The 18,072-nt window shown below is 38.2% G+C and overlaps 1 protein-coding gene across 1 annotated transcript in view; it reads right to left on the bottom strand.

The window, feature by feature from the left end:
- Positions 1-341: 341 nt before the first annotated feature.
- The window catches only part of NDUFS1 (NADH:ubiquinone oxidoreductase core subunit S1), a 31,601-nt gene continuing 13,870 nt past the window's right edge, over positions 342-18,072 (bottom strand). The window contains exons 7-18 of the mRNA XM_036754290.1: positions 16,807-16,992; positions 15,917-16,051; positions 12,195-12,309; positions 11,532-11,677; positions 11,001-11,129; positions 10,288-10,417; positions 9,801-9,961; positions 5,898-6,052; positions 2,958-3,133; positions 1,762-1,896; positions 1,584-1,656; positions 342-766 (exon numbers count right to left, since the gene is read on the bottom strand). Of these exons, the coding sequence (XP_036610185.1) occupies positions 675-766; positions 1,584-1,656; positions 1,762-1,896; positions 2,958-3,133; positions 5,898-6,052; positions 9,801-9,961; positions 10,288-10,417; positions 11,001-11,129; positions 11,532-11,677; positions 12,195-12,309; positions 15,917-16,051; positions 16,807-16,992 (1,633 nt within the window). The 3' untranslated portion in view covers positions 342-674. The remainder of the gene's footprint in view (positions 767-1,583; positions 1,657-1,761; positions 1,897-2,957; positions 3,134-5,897; positions 6,053-9,800; positions 9,962-10,287; positions 10,418-11,000; positions 11,130-11,531; positions 11,678-12,194; positions 12,310-15,916; positions 16,052-16,806; positions 16,993-18,072) is intronic.

Below are 18,072 nucleotides of genomic sequence, written 5' to 3'. Positions count from 1 at the left end.
CTCCCTCATACTCACAAAAATCTATTAGAGAAAAACAAAGTGCTGCACAGCAATTAAGACAAAAAAGATAGAACCAACACAGGAAGGACAAATGTGGGTATCAGCAAAACTTGTAAGTGTAAATTCCTAGGAATAATGGATCACAATTGCCTAAAATGGATCTATCCGGTGTATACTTCTAATACATGAAAGAATTTTTCTAAAAATGACATAGAATACTTAATATTTTTAGCTATAATGTGAAGTTCCTAGCCCTAGAAAGAGATGATTTTTAACTTTTGCCCACACATTTTATCCCTGTAATAAATTTAACTGACAAAGATAAAACAAAAACTTTTCAGTTCTCGTTTTCATGATTTTCTTTGTATTTGCTTTTACAGACATTAAATCTTTGCTCTCACACAAAAGAATATCCACATTTGTATTTAATAAACTATGTAATTAACAACGTTTGTACACAACCGAACATTTCAAATGCATAAATGTTTCTCAATGCAGTAAGCTCTTTGTTGAATATAATTTTCAAGTAAGCACTGGTGTATAAAACCTTAAATATTACATTATTCAGACTGTTTTTATAGAGTGATGAACCTCTAAGGGATCATCGCAACATAATTTTGTCTTTGTTAGCTATTTGCAGCGAAACTGGGTTTCCATTCATTGTGTGTGATGTTCTAGCATATGGATGGCTCCTCTACCGCCTTAGCACCCTCAGTTACAGCTTTCACACACTTGGCCATTGTCTGTGATGCTCTGCTAATAGGATCTGTGAAAATATTGAGAAAAGATTTTATTTATTTATTTTTAAACAAAAGGCGTAAAATTATTCAGGCTTAGAAAAAAAAGTGGGGTCAATGTACTATGTACATTGTGAGGTTATAACGTCAACCAATATATTTTGAAGATAGGAGTTTATCGCATAACATCTTATTTAAATATAATATTTATAGATACATATTTATATTTATTATTGCATATTTAAATATATTTTTATATATTTATATATACTTTCATATGCTATCAGGTGATCACAATGACCCAACACTACCACCATCTTTGGTCTAGATACTTGATCTACTTCTCTAACATCTTGACCTTCAACATATTTAAGATAAACATTTAAATAGAGGGCATGACAAATTTAGTTTGGATCTAGAAGTCAGATAAATTTTCAGTTTCCATATATACTATATTACTATAACACTTACTATGGTAATTTGGCTCCTGGGATCTGTTTAGACTTTAACCTATATACCTTAACATTTTATTAAAAAACAAATGTTCCTTAATTCACTTTATCTTAAAGCTCCAAAAGACCTGCCCAGTAGCTACTCCAAAAATATCACCTTCAATTTTACACTTTAAATCATTTCACTATTTCTGGATTTTTTGGAACTAAACCTGTGCTAGGGAGTGATTCAAAGACATTTTACTGATTGAAAAGGCCAATTAATAACTTCTAACATTCAGTATTTTTCCCCCTTATTTTCTAGAACCACTTTAAAAGTAACAGGCACCAGTAGCTCTACTGACCAATCAAAACACAGAAAATGGATTATGAAAGTGGCTCTGCAAGGCCATACCTGTCATATAGAAGTCTTTTATTGTGAGCTGAGGTGGAACAAGAGGCTGAGCGAGGAGCTCTGCGTTCACTAGCTAAAAAAAGAAATGAGAACCAGAAGAACACAAAATGAAGACCATCACACCATTTGATATACGTTAAAAACAAACTAAACAACGCTCAGGGCGAGCATTTCACACCTTGGCTAGCTCACTTGCTTCTTGGAAATAATTAGCCCCCTCTACGTCATCGTACCGGACCAGGTTAGGGGACACTTCTTCCAATCTATTCCTCACTTGATCCAGCGTATCGTAAGGAAGAGTCATACCAGCTATCTAGAAATCACCCAAACAGAAATAAAAATGCTGTTATGATGCTGAAAAAAATGAAATGATTTTCAATTTTATTTAACATGAAATAAGAATACTATTACCCCTTGGTACTTATGTCCATTGGCTATCAATTTTTTAACCAGTAGTTTGGAATACCTGAGTTATCAAAGCCATAATCTATACTGATATAGGTTAAATTTTTATAGGAATTTGTGCTAAATAAATAACGCCGTGAGATAGGCATCAAAGTTATTAGGCCCATTTTCAGATGAGGAAACCAAAGTTCAGAAAAGCTGAATGATGTGCCCACTAAAACGTGGCGGCTCCTCGATGACCGAGGCAGGCTTGAAAAGCCAGTTGTTCCGGGCTGACTCCCGGATCAGGGCTCTCTTCCCTTTCTGCCGTTTTTTCAGTGGATTGTTTTGTCTTGAGTAACATGCACAGACAACGTGCCTTTATACAGGCATTCTTTTAGAAGTGAGTGATAGCTGAAGAGGCACAAAGGTCAACAGGTGCAGGATGTTACATGCACTTTCAGTGCAGTCAACATTCATTGATTTTGCTCAACTTTTTTGGGTGGGGGGGGGGGGGGGGGGAGGGTGGGAAGGAGGTCTTTTATTAGCAGGCTCCCAGATAGGCTAGGAAGGGTATATTCAAAAATGATGTAAAAAAACAAATGGCATAAAACTTTTAAAAAGGAAATGAATTATTAAAGTTAAATCTGAATAAACATCTTCTCACCCTGATGATTAATCACTTACAATAATCATGTACAAATTAAAATTGTCTGTTTCACTATAGATCTTTTTCATAGTAAAAGCAAATGGAGACAGTGACATTATTTTGGAAAACCTCGCCAGTGCTGTGTGTGTTTTTAACAAAAAGGAAAGAAAAGAGAATGATGAGAACACCAATTCTGAGCGCTCGGGCTCTGAGAACACTTTCTGAGCTAGAGGAGCCCCTCCTAGTGACTTCAGACTTTCATCTGAGACTCCAGCCTGATGCACACTCATGTTCAGAGGCCTGATTAGCAGCCTCACTGTGAAATGCCTTCAAAATCGTACCTCAGAGAGAGCCCGGATGATTTTCCAGTCTTCTCTTGCCATGCCGGGAGGTGTCACTGCTACTTTGGTCTGCTGTGCTCTGCCCTCTGTATTGACGTAAGTAGCGGACTTTTCTGTGTAAGCTGCTCCTGGGAGTATAACATCGGCTATAGGAGCTCCCACATCACCATGATGTCCTTCCAAAAAAAATGAAAACAGAAAATAAGTTTAAATAAAAAATACTTTGATACACTGCGTCAGAGTTTTTCAAGTAGAAAAAATGAGAACTTGGCTATTACCTTGTACATTTCATTTTGATTAGGAAAAAAAATCATTCCTTGACATAAGAAAAAACCCCAACAACTCATTTACAGATGTTTAAATGGCACAAGGGCACTTTTCTGAGGCAAAGAGGACGCAGGGTTAGATGGGACATAAGAGGGCACTTAGTCCAACCCCCGTATTTTTCAGATGAGGAAACCAAGGCCCAAAGAAGTCAAGTCACAAAGGTAAATGATAGTGGGATAGGATTTGAACCCAGGATTTCTGACTCCAAAGCCAGGGCTTTTTCCAAAAGGAACCAGAAGCCAAGAAAGGGTAAATGACCTAACAATCACCTGAGAGAAGAGCCTGGATTTGAACCTAGGTCTTCTGCCTCCAAATCCTTCTATTATATTGCTTCTGCTGCCATTAAAAAAAAAAAAAAAAGGATGGCTAAAGAATGCAGTCCTCACAAACATTAATCCATATAGAGGATTATAAATATTGCCCCTTTTCTTTCACATGGCACATCTGGTTGTGAAGACACAGTGTATTAAAGGCAGCAAGTTAGAAGCCTTGGATCTGAATCCTGGCTCTGCCCATGAACAGGCTGAATGATCTCTGTGACTCTGAGGATGCTCTCTCCTGTGCTACAGGTCCTCCTCCATAAAAGGGGGTGAATACCTGTACTACCAGCCTCACTGTGGGGCTCTGAGGGGCAAATGAGTAACAAATTTTGTAAAAACCATAAAGTTATAAACTGGCAGGTCTCTAATGCTTCACGCTTCCTTTTCCTATATTAACTTCTAAGTTCCATGGGCTTAGATCAGGGTGGGGAATGTGTGGCCTCAAGGTTGCGATACTGTATTATTTAAAGCTTGTATTTCCCTTGGCACCCGGTTTTTTGTTTGTTTTGTATGAACAGATCTATTTTATTTCTGATATTTTTCTTTGGATGAGTGGGAGGGTGGGGGGTGATCGAGGTCACTGCTCTGGCCTCCCCACAGGGATAGGAATCCACATTTCAATGGGGCCATGCCCGGGGCCAGTGGGGATCCCTGCTTCCTGTCTTGCTCTCCTTGTAGCTTCTCTGGGGAAACTCTTTTCCTTCTCCCCATGGAGCCAGGGCACCCGGGGCTGGACACTGGAGTCATGGCCTGCGGTCCCTGCTAGGGCCTTGTGGGGTACAGAGCCAGGCCCCATAACCGATACAATGCCCATTGGGCAGATGCTCTTCCTAGGTACAGTCCAACAGGCAGGGTAGTGGATTCCATACTTTTTGTACCTGATGCCACACGCATTACACAGTGGGGTCCCATCCTCTGCATCCAGTCACAGTGGGGTTCTCTGGCTTTGGCAGGAAGCACAGTATCGACTCCCTGAGCAATCCTGGTGGTTTGATGTGGATGCCCCCATGGGACTGGGCAAGGCCCCCACGGGACTAGGTAAGGCCCCCCAGCTCTGGGAACCACAGACTGAACTGAATTGGGCAGTGATTAGCAGTTGGTGCCCTTCCTGATCACATGGCACTCTATCTCCTGTTTTCATGCTTTTGGAATGGTTTTCCTGGAATTCCTTTTTTCCTTCAAAAGTCAGCTCAGGTTCCACCTTCTACATGAAACATCTCCTGATCCCCCAAGATGCCAGTGACAAAAACTGGCCTATACTGATGGTTTGTATATATTTCTTAATGTACGTTTTAAGGTAAATATTGTCTCTACTGACAAAATATAAGCTCCTTGAGGGCAGGACTCTTCATTATTGTCTTTATATCCCTAGCATAGTACCCTTCACATAGCAGGCACTTAATAAAAACTTGTTGATTTATGGGATTGAGAAAACTATGAAGAGAAAGAAAGGGAAAGAAAAGTAAGGATAATACCTTTAACAATCTTAATAATTATTAATAAAATCCTTGAGAAAGAAATCATACAAAGGGAGTTGTCTCTAAATATAGCAGTGTCATGAAAGGCAAGCCAATTCATACACACACACACACACACACACAGAGTATTTATTTTAACACAAGGTTAGCCAGAATATCTTCATATAATTTCAAAAATATATTAAGTTGCATGAGAATGAAAGCAGTGCAACATAAAGATTAACTGGAGTAATTTTAGTAAAAAAAAAACAAAATTATAGGGGGTTAAAAAAAAAAGCCTAAGAAGTGCAAAGCCTAAAGTTAATTAATGCCCTGAGGCACAATGGTGAAGTTCTAGCTATGTGGACTGAATATTTAAGACTCATAATGTTAAAGTATTATATAGAAGATTCCCAAAATAGCTCTTAAAACAGCTAAAAGTTAACAGTCTAAAGAGACAGGCCAGATTAACATAGTTTCCTCTTAGCATTTTTTGCCAAGATGATATTGTCTACACTTTATTCTTAAACTCTTTATTTCTCCAGCATTTGCACACAGCAACTTTACATATAAATATTATAGTTTCCCTTCGTAGCTTGAAGTGATTAATTACTCTTGCTGCAGCTAATAACTGTAAACATCATAGAATTAAGGTTTATATAAGTAGGCCTGATCCCCCAGTATTCAAGTAGAATATATTTAATTCACTAAATGTACTGAGGAACAAACAGTTTTAAGCACATTAAAATAAAAGGTGATAAATTTCAAGAGGGACCCTGCCTGACTGTATTGTTCCCTTCTATTTTTATTCCATTTCAACATATATGACTAGTTACCTTGATAGACAATGAAGCAATCCTTTGGCAAATCTGAACGGGTAATGCAACCTCCATCTGCTCCCAAAAGAAACAACATTTTGGGAGGGTTCTTCCGAATTACTTCTACTCCAGGTTTAAAACCAAGGTCCAAAGCTGCTACCTGGCTTGCCACCCTGTGGTACGACAATAAAAATTCATATTAAAATGATACACTTTGCAGAAAATGCCTAGTTCCATTTCCATTCAATGATGCCAATGTGACCTTTAAAGCTTTATCCTTTTTCTTGCTCATCAAAAAAGGGACTACCAAGATTAAAAGTCATTTGCAATCCTGTCATTGGCAATTAGGTGATGATCTGTTGCCCTCAGACCACTGTGTTTTTCCATAGCACAATATTTACCAAAGGATACTAGAAAACTCTATCTAAAGATCTTTAACTACAATGTTCTTTTTGGATGGTTCCCATTTATCACAAAAAGGAGTTGTTCATTCTCAACATACTTTCATAGGAGCTGTTGAAATTAGACAACATTTTAGAGACAGGCCTAGCTTAACTACAGTTCACAGCAGAAGAAACTGAACCTCAAAGAAGTGCACCCAGGAGACAAAGCCATCAGTGTCAGAGCCTGACTAGAGCCTGGGCGCTCCAGAGGTCAGTTTCTTTCTACTATTGCACAATTCTGCCAACTTTTTATTACAGGTATGATATATTGTCTCCACTGCCCCCATGAAAAAGATGACCACACACATCTGTGTGAGAGCTGAGGAACGAAGAGAGGGAAAACCAGAGCTGTGATTTCACCGGTGTGGATTATGACTCACGTGGGGTCACACAGCCAGTAAATGTCAAAGGCAGAACTTGAACCCAGGTCTTTTTGACTCCAAGACAGACTCTCTGACCACTATGTCATAGTATCTCTATGACATATTCTTTTCATCACACAGGCTTTCTTGAAATGAAAATTTATTGTTACATATTTTGAATCTTCTCTTACGTTCTGCTATGCACGTGACATGCTTTTCTTTTTTCTTTACTTTGTATTGTATTTAAGTTTTAATATTTAAGTTTATGATATGTTTTTGTTTCTTTTCTCTATTCTGTATTTGTGTTCTGGTAAAATAAATTTAAAAAATTAAAGAAAAAATGATGAAATAAAAAAAAAGAATAATTATCCTTTTGCACTGTGATTAAAGGTTAGACTTTAGAAACCAAGAAATTTAGAAAGACCCATAAATGTGAGTCAGTGACAAGATGTGGGGCCACAAAGGATGAAGAAAGAATTCACACTGCTAACAATAACTTGCAGTTTCAGAAATTCATCACCAGCTCCTTCCCTGATGCCTCCAAAAACATCCATGTCTCTGTCACCCTCCCTTGAACCGACATTTCTCTCTACCCAACTACCTGAAAAAGACTCCCACAATTGGTACCTCCATTTCTTCTCTTCTAAATCCTTTGCAATATGGTTTCCAACCTCGTCATTCAATTGAAACTTTTTTCTCCAAAGGGCTTCTGATCACCCATCCTCCTCTTTCCTGACTTGCATGCAGCTGTGAACACTGGACATTCTTTCCTCTCTGGGTCCCCAGGACTGTTCTCTATCTCTTGCTAGTTCTTGATTGGTGTCCTGCCCCACTAACTCTGCGTGTCCCCCAAGACTGTTCTGGGTTCTCATCTCTTTTCTCCCTCTTCCTTGGTGATCTCACAAGTTCCTGTGGGTTCAGTTATCTCTCCTTAGTCCAGGATCACTAACCCTTTGAATCGGGAGTCCAGGCGGCATCTCAGACTCAACACGTCCAAGCTCTCCCCTCTTCTGAGCTCTCCTATTGTCTAATGTGCCACCATCCTCCCAAGTCACACCAGTTTACAACCTTTCACCCTTGGCTTTTCTTCCATTCACTTCACACAGGCCAAGCCACTGACAAGTCTTATGGTTTCTACCTTTGCAATATCCCTTACCTCTCCTTTTCTCCATTCACACAGTCATCATCCTAGCTCAGGCCCTTATCTCCTCTCACCTGGTCTCTTGCAACAGGCTCCTGCTCCTAGTTGTGTTCCCTATCTCATGTTTCCCTCAGTTCTAATCCATCCTTCATTCAAATGCCAGTGATTTCCCTGGGGTAGGTATGACCGTATCATTCTCCTCCACCCTCCCCTGGCTCCCAGTTACCTCTAGGATCATATATGAAGTCCTTTATTTGGCATCTTCACAACCAGCCTCTTTCTACCTTTCCAATTTTCTCCTTCCTGTGATCCAGCCATACTTGGTTGACCTGCTGTTCCTGCTCCTGTGCTCTGGCTTTTCCCCACTGGAATGCTCTACCTCTCAAGGTCTGACTCTCAGAATCCTCAGCTTAAGTAGACCACACTCTGGGAGTCCTTTCTTGGTCCTCTTTCAAAGTAAAGTATTCTGTATTTATTCTGTGTGTTTTGATTACTATGTGATGTCTCCACCATTAAAACATAATCTCCTTGAGGGCCAGGACTGTTTAAATTCTTCTTTGTGTCCCAGTGTTTAGTACAGTGCTTAGCTAATAAAGAGTTTAATAAATGCTTGTTGACTGATTACTTCTATATTTCAGAAACAATTAAGCTTTTGACAGTAATGATGTATATCATGTACTCTCTAAGTTTGAAGTAATCTACAGCTCATTGTTGTATTTCTGAAGTCCTCTGCAAGACTAAGTTCCTGGAAGGCACAGAACATAACTTATTTATCTTTATTACCTGACAGCACCTGGTATAAGTACACTTTATAGTAAATATTTGTTGTTTGAGTTAAAATCAATCTTCTAATCTAGTGAATAGAGAACTGATTACTGTTAGTTGTCTGCAAACTTCACTAAGAATTAGTATGTATTTTTCATTACATAATCAATGTTACTGAAAACAAATAGATTCTAAATCATTAGGGGAAGGTTCTGTTAAAGGAAACCTAAGGTGAGTTATTTTTTTATGAAAGATTCTTAAATAATATAAAACCAATCCAAAAGAAGGAAAATAAAAGCACCTGTATTATGTTTTGTAAACCCTAATCCGTATATAACTAAGTTTTTTAAATCCAGGCACAGGGGAGAAATTTTAATTCCAAATATCCTCTGGATATGAAGCTAGCTGCTCTTCTGCCTTAAAAAATAACAGAAAACAAGATAGCTCTGACTATAATCTCCACTCTTCTCTCAATATATGTTGTTGCTCTATAAAGATCTCTCTCCCTTCTTTCTTGATGAGCAGAGATACGGAATGTTGAGGTTAAGTCAAGTTACAAAGATTTTGTGCCCTTTTTTTCTGGCTCCACTCTTTCCAAAACTTATATAGATCAACATACAACCTGACATATCTTTTTGATATGTCTGCTCCAATTCCCAGTTAATGGCTTATGGTTCTGTGATTCTAGTACAAGAGGAAAGAGGACAGGGATGGACATTACAAAAGTACAATATTTACAGTCCTAACAATGTGAAGACCAGCAAGGATAAAAACATCTCTTCCCTTTGCACTGACACAGGAATACCTCACACTTAAGGGAGGGTCAGAGGAAATGCCAAGGCATTTTTTCATTACTATTTTAAGGAAAGTAAAAATTGGTATACAGATATTCCACAATTTAACTCATGATTTTACCTCCATCTTACAGAGACAAGTCGATTCTTCTTCTTTTATCAATGCAGGAAATGCCAATGCACCACTGAGCCGAGGTTATGCTGACTCACCGAATTACTTAAAAGACTTTCTTCCTAAACACCACCAATTAAAATATGTGATTTTTCTTCCCAAACATCAAGTGGAATGGCCATTGTTTCATGAAATTATTGAGTTAATATGCAAACTGTATCCAAACCCAAGAATTAAGTACTGCACACAATGCATAAAACAGAAAGTACTGAAATCAGAATACGGGTAAAAATTTTCAACAAACCTATGAAGGATATTCATAATTTTCCAATCATCACCAACTTTTCTTTTCATCCTGATCTTCTGTGCAAAGGTAGAAACAGTTGCCAAAATTGCAGCTCCATCACTTCGTTGGAGTGCTGAGCTGCCTAAAACTATGATTGGTTTTTTGGCCTCTTCCAGGACCTATACAAAATAAACAAAGAAAATAGTGATTTCAAAGGCAAGAAACACCTTAAACATGTATGTATGCACGCATGAGTACTTACATACACACATATCCCCACTGCCCCCAAGGATAAGAAATGTTAAGAAATTGGCTATTAAAAAAACTAACCAAAATTTGCGTTTGCAACAAGATGCTCAAAAGCTTAGGTGTACACAAAACATACTCTTTACTAGCTAACGCAATGTTATAGAGATGTTTTGGTTTATGGTCTTAACAAATATAATGTAACAGCCTGCTAAGGCTATTGTGTGAAGTCTAAATAAATGTATTACTGTAAGAGAACCTGGCTGAATGGATGGCTTCCTGAAGCAATTTCTTCAAGGACGTTTGGAGAATCTCCCAGGTGACTATAGCTGTATGTCAGATCAACTTTTGTGCCTACAAGGGCCACCTTTAACTCATTATGAAGCCAGCTGGAATAACAAGGACAATAAATCACAATAAAGTTTCAATTTTAAATTAAGCAGTTAAAACTTTTTATTATTGCTAGTCTAATCAACATACAGAAAATGCTACATGTTTAGAAAAATAAAACACCTGACTTTGCAATTAAACCTAAATCATTTAACATGTCAACCAAATGGAAGCACAAATACTACTCTCATAAAGAGAACCAGAACATAAGTGAAAAAAAATCTGCATGTTTTATTCTGATTTTCCCTGCCAACACACCCTTACCCTTCTGCTATTCATACAGATGCTCTAGTGTAAGTTATAAACTTCCAGCAAATAAGCTGCTGCTCTTTCCAAATGCAGTGGAAGACTGAAGGAGCTTTCAAACTATACGGGAAATGGTAGAGAAGTCTTCCAGAGTATGTTTATCATTACAAAGTCAAACACGTAGTTGTTTTATCTTTTCTATTACTAGTTCATATCACATTCTTTTAAATACTAGGAGTAAGCCAATACATGATTTGATATAAATCACAAACAGGTCTGTGTAGAAATATAAACAACTATCTTACAGAAACTTATTATATCTCTGGAAATACCAACCTCTTCCGAAGTCTAGCATTAAACAGAGGTGCCTCAAAGCGTGGATTTGTTCCAACCAAAAGGACAACATCTGCCTCCTCTACACCAGCAATTGTTGTATTAAGTAAGTAGTTAGAGCGTAAATCTGTGCTAGAAACACAATATACGTATAATGTTATGGAAACTGAAGTGATAAGATGAGGGGAAGGGAATTTGTGACTGATTAAAACAATCAATTTTTTTTAAAGCACATCATCTAATCAATAGCACTGTCTGTGAAGAAGCTATGAAGGGTTCTCCAAATCACATTAGTCTTGATCAAGTATCGCATCCATCTAGAGCATCCAGCTCCTACCATTCTATGCTTGGGTCTGTCAAGGATGGCATGGTTATAGGAGCACATCAGTGTGTGTACAGAGGGGTATTTTTCCTGGCCTTCCAAATTTAAATGATTTTATGTTATATATTTTGTTATGTTATACTTGTTTACACCTAAAATACATAAAATATTCCATGTGAGACCTTTAAAAAATCCTGTTATAAGTTGCTCACCCGGCTCCTGCAGTGGGGAAGATCTCTTCAGTACACAAGGAATCAGAGTCTATTCTATTAAGTAAGTCTTTGATAGATATGAGGGCTTCTGCATCCACCAAACCTCCTGCAATGGCTGCCACGTCCTTGCCCTGAACTGTCTGTAACTAGAAATAGAAGAGAATAATATCTGTGTGTCAACACTCAGTATCTATTAAAATAGGCTAGATAAAAACAAAGAATCTAGCCATCATTCAAAAGTTCAAAGTTGAAATGTTTTCTAGTAGAAAAAAAATTAGACCAAACTTCTGCTTTTTAAGGCTAATTAAACTCAATAAACATCATGGAAAGGAGTCTTTAGAGCTACTCTGTAAAACTGCACAAACTTTAAATATATCTAAAATGTTGAGGAAAAAAAATCAGAAACCAAGGTGATGCCAAGACCAAGGAAAATGATGCTACCTTGATGGGTAAGAAAGGTGGCAGTAGTTTTGAACTGAGGGGTAGGTAATCCTCAGTAATTGTCCAAAGCATATGACAATTCCATTTAAATGCTATATCCTTGTCCACCAGAAACATAATTCAGGGAGAAGCAGGGAACCAGAGAATATTCCTCTTGTTTTTGTATGGGACCCTTTTGAAAAATTACAATTACCAGAGTTTTTTTAATTTTAAATTCCTTACCTTTCCAGCTACACGAGAGAGTGCATCCTCCCATGAAGTGTAAGTTAAAAGCCCTTTTTCATTTCTGACCATTGGCTCAGTAAGTCGTTGTCGTTTCAATCCATCATAGGAAAACCTGTACAACAAAAATGATAATGTTTATAGGGTCCTCCTAAAGGATCAACTATAACATTCAAGTTTAAAGACTTCACAGAAGAAACGTGACAAAAATACTGCATGGTTTAAAGTGTCCAAAACAATTTACAACTATTAAGTGTTAATAATGTAGCCCACTTTTTGGAAATGAAGGACTAACACATAGCAGAAAGTATCTGTTTACTAAAACATTAAAATTCTAACTAAAATTTAGTGCCTTCTATCTACTCAACTCTAAAAATATACACTTAAAGAAATAAGCTAACAACTTGGACCATTTTTGCTTTAGAAGAATTTTCCTCCATTATCATGAATTTGACAAACATCAACAAGCATGAACATTTCCCTATACAAAAAATACAAAAAAGAGGACTGCCGTAGTCAAGATGGCGGCTGGAAAGCAGGGACTAGCATGAGCTCCCTGCCGAGTCTCTCCAAAAACCTATAAAAAATGGCTCTGAACCAATTCTAGAACTGCAGAACTCACAAAACAGCAGGGGGAAGCAGGGCTCCAGCCCAGGACAGCCTGGATGGTCTCTGGGTGAGGTCTATCCCACACACACCTGGGAGCTGGGAGCGGAGCAGACCAACCAGACCAGGAGCCAGGCGGAGCGGGCCCTAGCACCCTGAATTAGTGAGCTGTGGCAGTTACCAGACTTCTCAACCCACAAACACCAAAGACAACAGAGAAGGTTAGTGGGAAAGCTGCAGGAGTGGAAGGAGTTCTTGGTTTGGCCACCGCCTCCAGGCAGCGGAGGAGTGGAGGTGGGGCAGCTGCAGTTGCTTCCGGCCCCAGGCCCACCTGGTGGGAGGAATTAAGTGGTGGATCAGAGCAGGAGTGCACAGCCTGCTGAAGATCTAAGCCCAGTCCGGGTTGGGGGTTCTTGGGGAAGGAGAAGTGCTGGTGTGGCAGAGCTGGCGCATCCCCCCCAAACGTGGAACATAGAACTCGTTAGTCTACAAGCAGTCATACCCTGCTGAAAAACTCAAGGGTCAAGTTAGTTGGTTGGGAATATGGCCAGGCAGCGAAAACACACCCAGATTCAGTCTCAGACTTTGGATTCTTTCTTTGGTGACAAAGAAGACCAAAACATACAGACAGAAGAAGTTAACAAAGTCAAAGAGCCTACAACAGAAGCCTCCAAGAAAAACATGAACTGGTCCCAGGCCATGGAAGAGCTCAAAAAGGATTTGGAAAAGCAAGTTAGAGAAGTAGAGGAAAAACTGGGAAGAGAAATGAGAAGGATGCAAGAAAACCATGAAAAACAAGTCAATGACTTGCTAAAGGAGACCCCAAAAAATACTGAAAAATACACTGAAGAAAACAACACCTTAAAAAACAGAGTAACTCAAATGGCAAAAGAGCTCCAAAAAGCCAATGAGGAGAAGAATGCTTTGAAAGGCAGAATTAGCCAAATGGAAAAGGAGGTCCAGCGGAACACTGAAAAAAATAGTACCTTAAAAATTAGATTGGAGAAAGTGGAAGCTAGTGACTTTATGAGAAATCAAGATATTATAAAACAGAACCAAAGGAATGAAAAAATGGGAGACAATGTGCAATATCTCATTGGAAAAACCACTGACCTGGAAAATAGATCCAGGAGCGATAATTTAAAAATTACTGGACTACCTGAAAGCCATGATCAAAAAAAGAGCCTAGATATAATCTTTCAAGAAATTATCAAGGAGAACTGCCCTGATATTCCAGAGCCACAGGGCAAAATAGAAATTGAAAGAATCCATAGATCACCTCCTCAAATAGATCCCAAAAAGAAATCTCCTAGGAATATTGTCGCCAAATTCCAGAGCTCCCAGATCAAGGAGAAAATACTGCAAGCAGCCAGAAAGAAACAATTTGAGTATTGTGGAAACCCAATCAGAATAACCCAAGATCTGGCAGCTTCTACATTAAGAGATGGAAGAGCTTGGAATACGGTATTTCCGGAGGTCAATGGAGCTAGGATTAAAACCTAGAATCACCTACCCAGCAAAACTGAGTATCATGCTCCAAGGCAAAATATGGATTTTCAATAAAATAGAGGACTTTCAAGCTTTCTCAGTGAAAAGACCAGAGCTGAATAGAAAATTTGACTTTCAAACACAAGAATCAAGAGAAGCATGAAAAGGTAATCAAGAAAAAGAACAAGAAAAAGAAATTGCAAGGAACTTACTAAAGGTGAACTGTTTTGTTTACATTCCTACATGGAAAGATGACGTGTATGACCCCAGTATTAGGGTAGCTGAAGGGAATATGCATATATATATATGTTTATATATATATATGTATAAGTGAATGTGTATGTATGTATATATGTGTGTGTATGTATATATATATATATATGTGTATATATATATATATATATATATAGAGAGAGAGAGAGAGAGAGAGAGAGAGAGAGAGAGAGAGAGAGAGAGGGAGGACACGGTGAATTGAAGATGAAGGGAAGATATCTAAAAGAAACAAAATAAAATTAAGGGATGAGAGAGGAATATATTGAGAGAGGGAGATAGGGAGAGATAAAATGGGGTGGATTATCTCACATAAAGGTGGCAAGAGGAAGCAGTTCTGTGGGAGGAGGGGAGAGGGCAGGTGAGGGGGGAATGAGTGAATCTTGCTCTCATCAGATTTGGCCTGAGGAGAGAATACCATACATACTCAATTGAGTATCTTACCCCACAGGAAAGAAGAGGGAAGAAGATAAAAAAAAGGGGGGGGGGATGATAGAGGGGAGGGCAGATGGGGGTGGAGGTAATAAAAAACAAACACTTTTGAAAGGGGACAGGGTCAAGGGAGAAAATTCAATAAAGGGGGATGGGTTGGGAAGGAGCAAAATATAGTTAGTCTTTCACAACATGAGTATTGTGGAAGGGTTATACATAATGATACACATGTGGCCTATGTTGAATTGCTTGACTTCTTAGGGAGGGTGGGTGGGAAGGGAAGAGGCGAGAGTTTTTGGAACTCAAAGTTTTAAAAACAGATGTTCAAAAACAAAAAAAAATTTTTTGCATGCAACTAGAAAATAAGATACACAGGCAATGGGGCATAGAAATTTATCTTGCCCTACAAGAAAGGAAGGGAAAAGGGGATGGGAGGGGAGTGGGGTGACAGAAGGGAGGGCTGACTGGGGAGCAGGGCAACCAGAATATATACCATCTTGGAGTGGGGCAGAGGGTAGAAACAGGGAGAAAATTTGTAATTCAAACTCTTGTGAAAATCAATGCTGAAAACCAAATATGTTAAATAAATAAATTAAAAAAAGAAAAAAAGAGGACTGCCTATGAAATCATGAGTTGCTACTATGCTTAATATGGTAGTTTCAACATTTTCCTGATTTTCTGTGATTACTTTTACTTACAAATATTTAACTTTAGTAACTGTTTAATTGACACTACATAGTGTAAAGTATGATCACATAAATTTTCAAGATAGAAAAACTTAAGATTAAATTAATTCTTTGCCAACTGTCCTGTTCCTATACAATAGCCCACATAGGAAATGATACGGCAGACAGAGAATGACAATCAAAAGGTGTTTTATGCCTCAATAGTAGGCTTAAGGAAAATTGGTGCAGCTGCATATGTACCTAGTTTTATCAGAGATCCATTCTTCATTGATGTCTTCATGCATCTTTGGCAAAATCCTCATAACCTCTCCGGTCCTCGTGCTGACAACAATGTTACTTCCAAGCGCATCCATAACATCGATAGATTCTGTCTTTCTGAGAAAGGAGAAAGGTGATCATATAGTTTGTGCTGACTCCAATAAAGAAAAGTGAATTAGAAATTCAAAAATTAGCTTCAAACCTGAAGAAAACTAGTGTTTCTAACCAATTTCTGACTTTCTACAAATCAAATGAAGATTTAAGAGCGGTAATTTTTCAATGTCTTCCTGAAAATTTGGAGACAACTTCAATGATTGCTAGTACAGGAAATCAGCTTTGAAAATGACTGCTTGCCATAGGAAAACAATGACATACCCAAAAGATAGAAAACAAAACCCTTTCATTTAAATTCATTATCTGTGGATAAGCTTTCTGGACTTCATTTCCAAGTTCACTATAGGAATAGAATATGCACAAGCTAAACATTATCATAGAATGCAATGCAGGCATTTTCTTGAATTTTTTAAGGACAGTACTAAGATCTCACGGAACCAACACAACTAAGTTTAAATAGCTTTTAAGAGTGCTTATAAATTGTTGAAAAGGGATAGGGACAGGAAGTGGAATGCTAATCTCATTGGTATAGAGAACTCTGGCACCTCTCTGAAGTTCATAGTCTTAGAGAGTCTCTTAGACTACTGAGAGGCTAAGTGACTTACCCAGGGTAACAGACAGTAAGTGTAAGAGGTAGGATTTGAACCCAGGTCTTCCTGGCTCTGAGGCCAGCTCTCTAATCACTACACCAATTTTCCTTTCAAGTAATAGGTAAATAATGAGAAAAACAAATATAGTGTGCCTGTGAAGATACAAACCTTGTTTCCCAAGGGCGTGCAGTAAAGGCGTAGGGCTTAGATGTAAGAGCCCCTACTGGGCAGATATCAATGATATTTCCAGACAATTCAGACATGAACATTTTTTCAATATATGTTCCAACTTGCATTTCATTTCCTCTTCCTGTTGTACCCAAATCATCCACTCCTGCAATCTCACTAGCAAACCTGGTGGATAAAAATATGCCATCAAATCCTCAAATCCAACATTATATAGCTTCCCCCATACATTAGCTTTCATTAAAAGAAAACATTTTTAAAATGCCAGTTTATTTTCAAGAATGAGAACCTCCCAAGTATAATTAAAAATACCACCACCACTCCAAAGTGGTTTTTTAACTCTCTATCCTACAAAGATAACAGAAACAAAATTAGAGACCAAAAATATAAAAAGTAAACCAGTAGCCCCTTCCTTTGGCTACAGAACTTAATGATCTTCCTCACAGTTTTTTCTTTCTCTTTTGAGTTTTTTTTATTCATTTGGTAATTAACTTTCTCATGACCACAGCTCTGATTTACATATTCTAATCACTTTACAGTTTAGGAAGTACTTTCCTTACAACTCCATTAAATAAATAGGGCAAGTATTTACAGATGAGTCAACCAAGGTTCGGAGAAGTCAGAGGCTTCTTCCCAGTCACAAAGTGTCAAAGCAGAAAGTCAAACCTCAGTATCCTGGGTCTAACTCAGTGCTTTTCCTACCATACCCCCTTTCCTTGCATTGTCTTACATGATATAACTCTTCATGTATTTAAGTCTCACCTCTTCAGCTAAACTGCAAGCTCCTCCACTCACATATATACCTATATGTTGTCTATCCAAATGAGTGTAAGCTCCTTAAAGGCAGACTATTTTCACTTTTTCTTTGTAGTCCAAGCCTGAGGACTATGCCTGGCACACAGTAAGATTTAATAAACGTGTGCTGGATGACTGTGTCTCTACTCAGCAATCTTAGCATGTAAAAGGCACTCAATAAACGTTTATTGATATTTGATATTGATTAGAAATCCAACCTAAGTCGAGCAAGTCATTTAGTAATATCTGACATTTTAATAACACTTTGCACGTATTTAGGTAATTTAATCTTTACAACAGCTCCACAAGGAATGTACGGCCGGTATCATAATTTTTTAAAATTGGGACTAAGAGACTAAAAGAGATGCTTATGATCAGACAAGTAAGTTCTATGTAGAGTGGGAGTGTAGAGGTGACTGATCACCTGTCTCCCCAGGTCTGGAGATTTTTCTA

The sequence above is a fragment of the Trichosurus vulpecula genome, chromosome 4, assembly GCF_011100635.1.
Source record: "Trichosurus vulpecula isolate mTriVul1 chromosome 4, mTriVul1.pri, whole genome shotgun sequence".
Lineage (NCBI taxonomy): Eukaryota > Metazoa > Chordata > Mammalia > Diprotodontia > Phalangeridae > Trichosurus > Trichosurus vulpecula.
The sequence above is the reverse complement of the archived record's forward strand: the minus strand, read 5'-3'. Positions and strand labels throughout refer to the sequence as shown.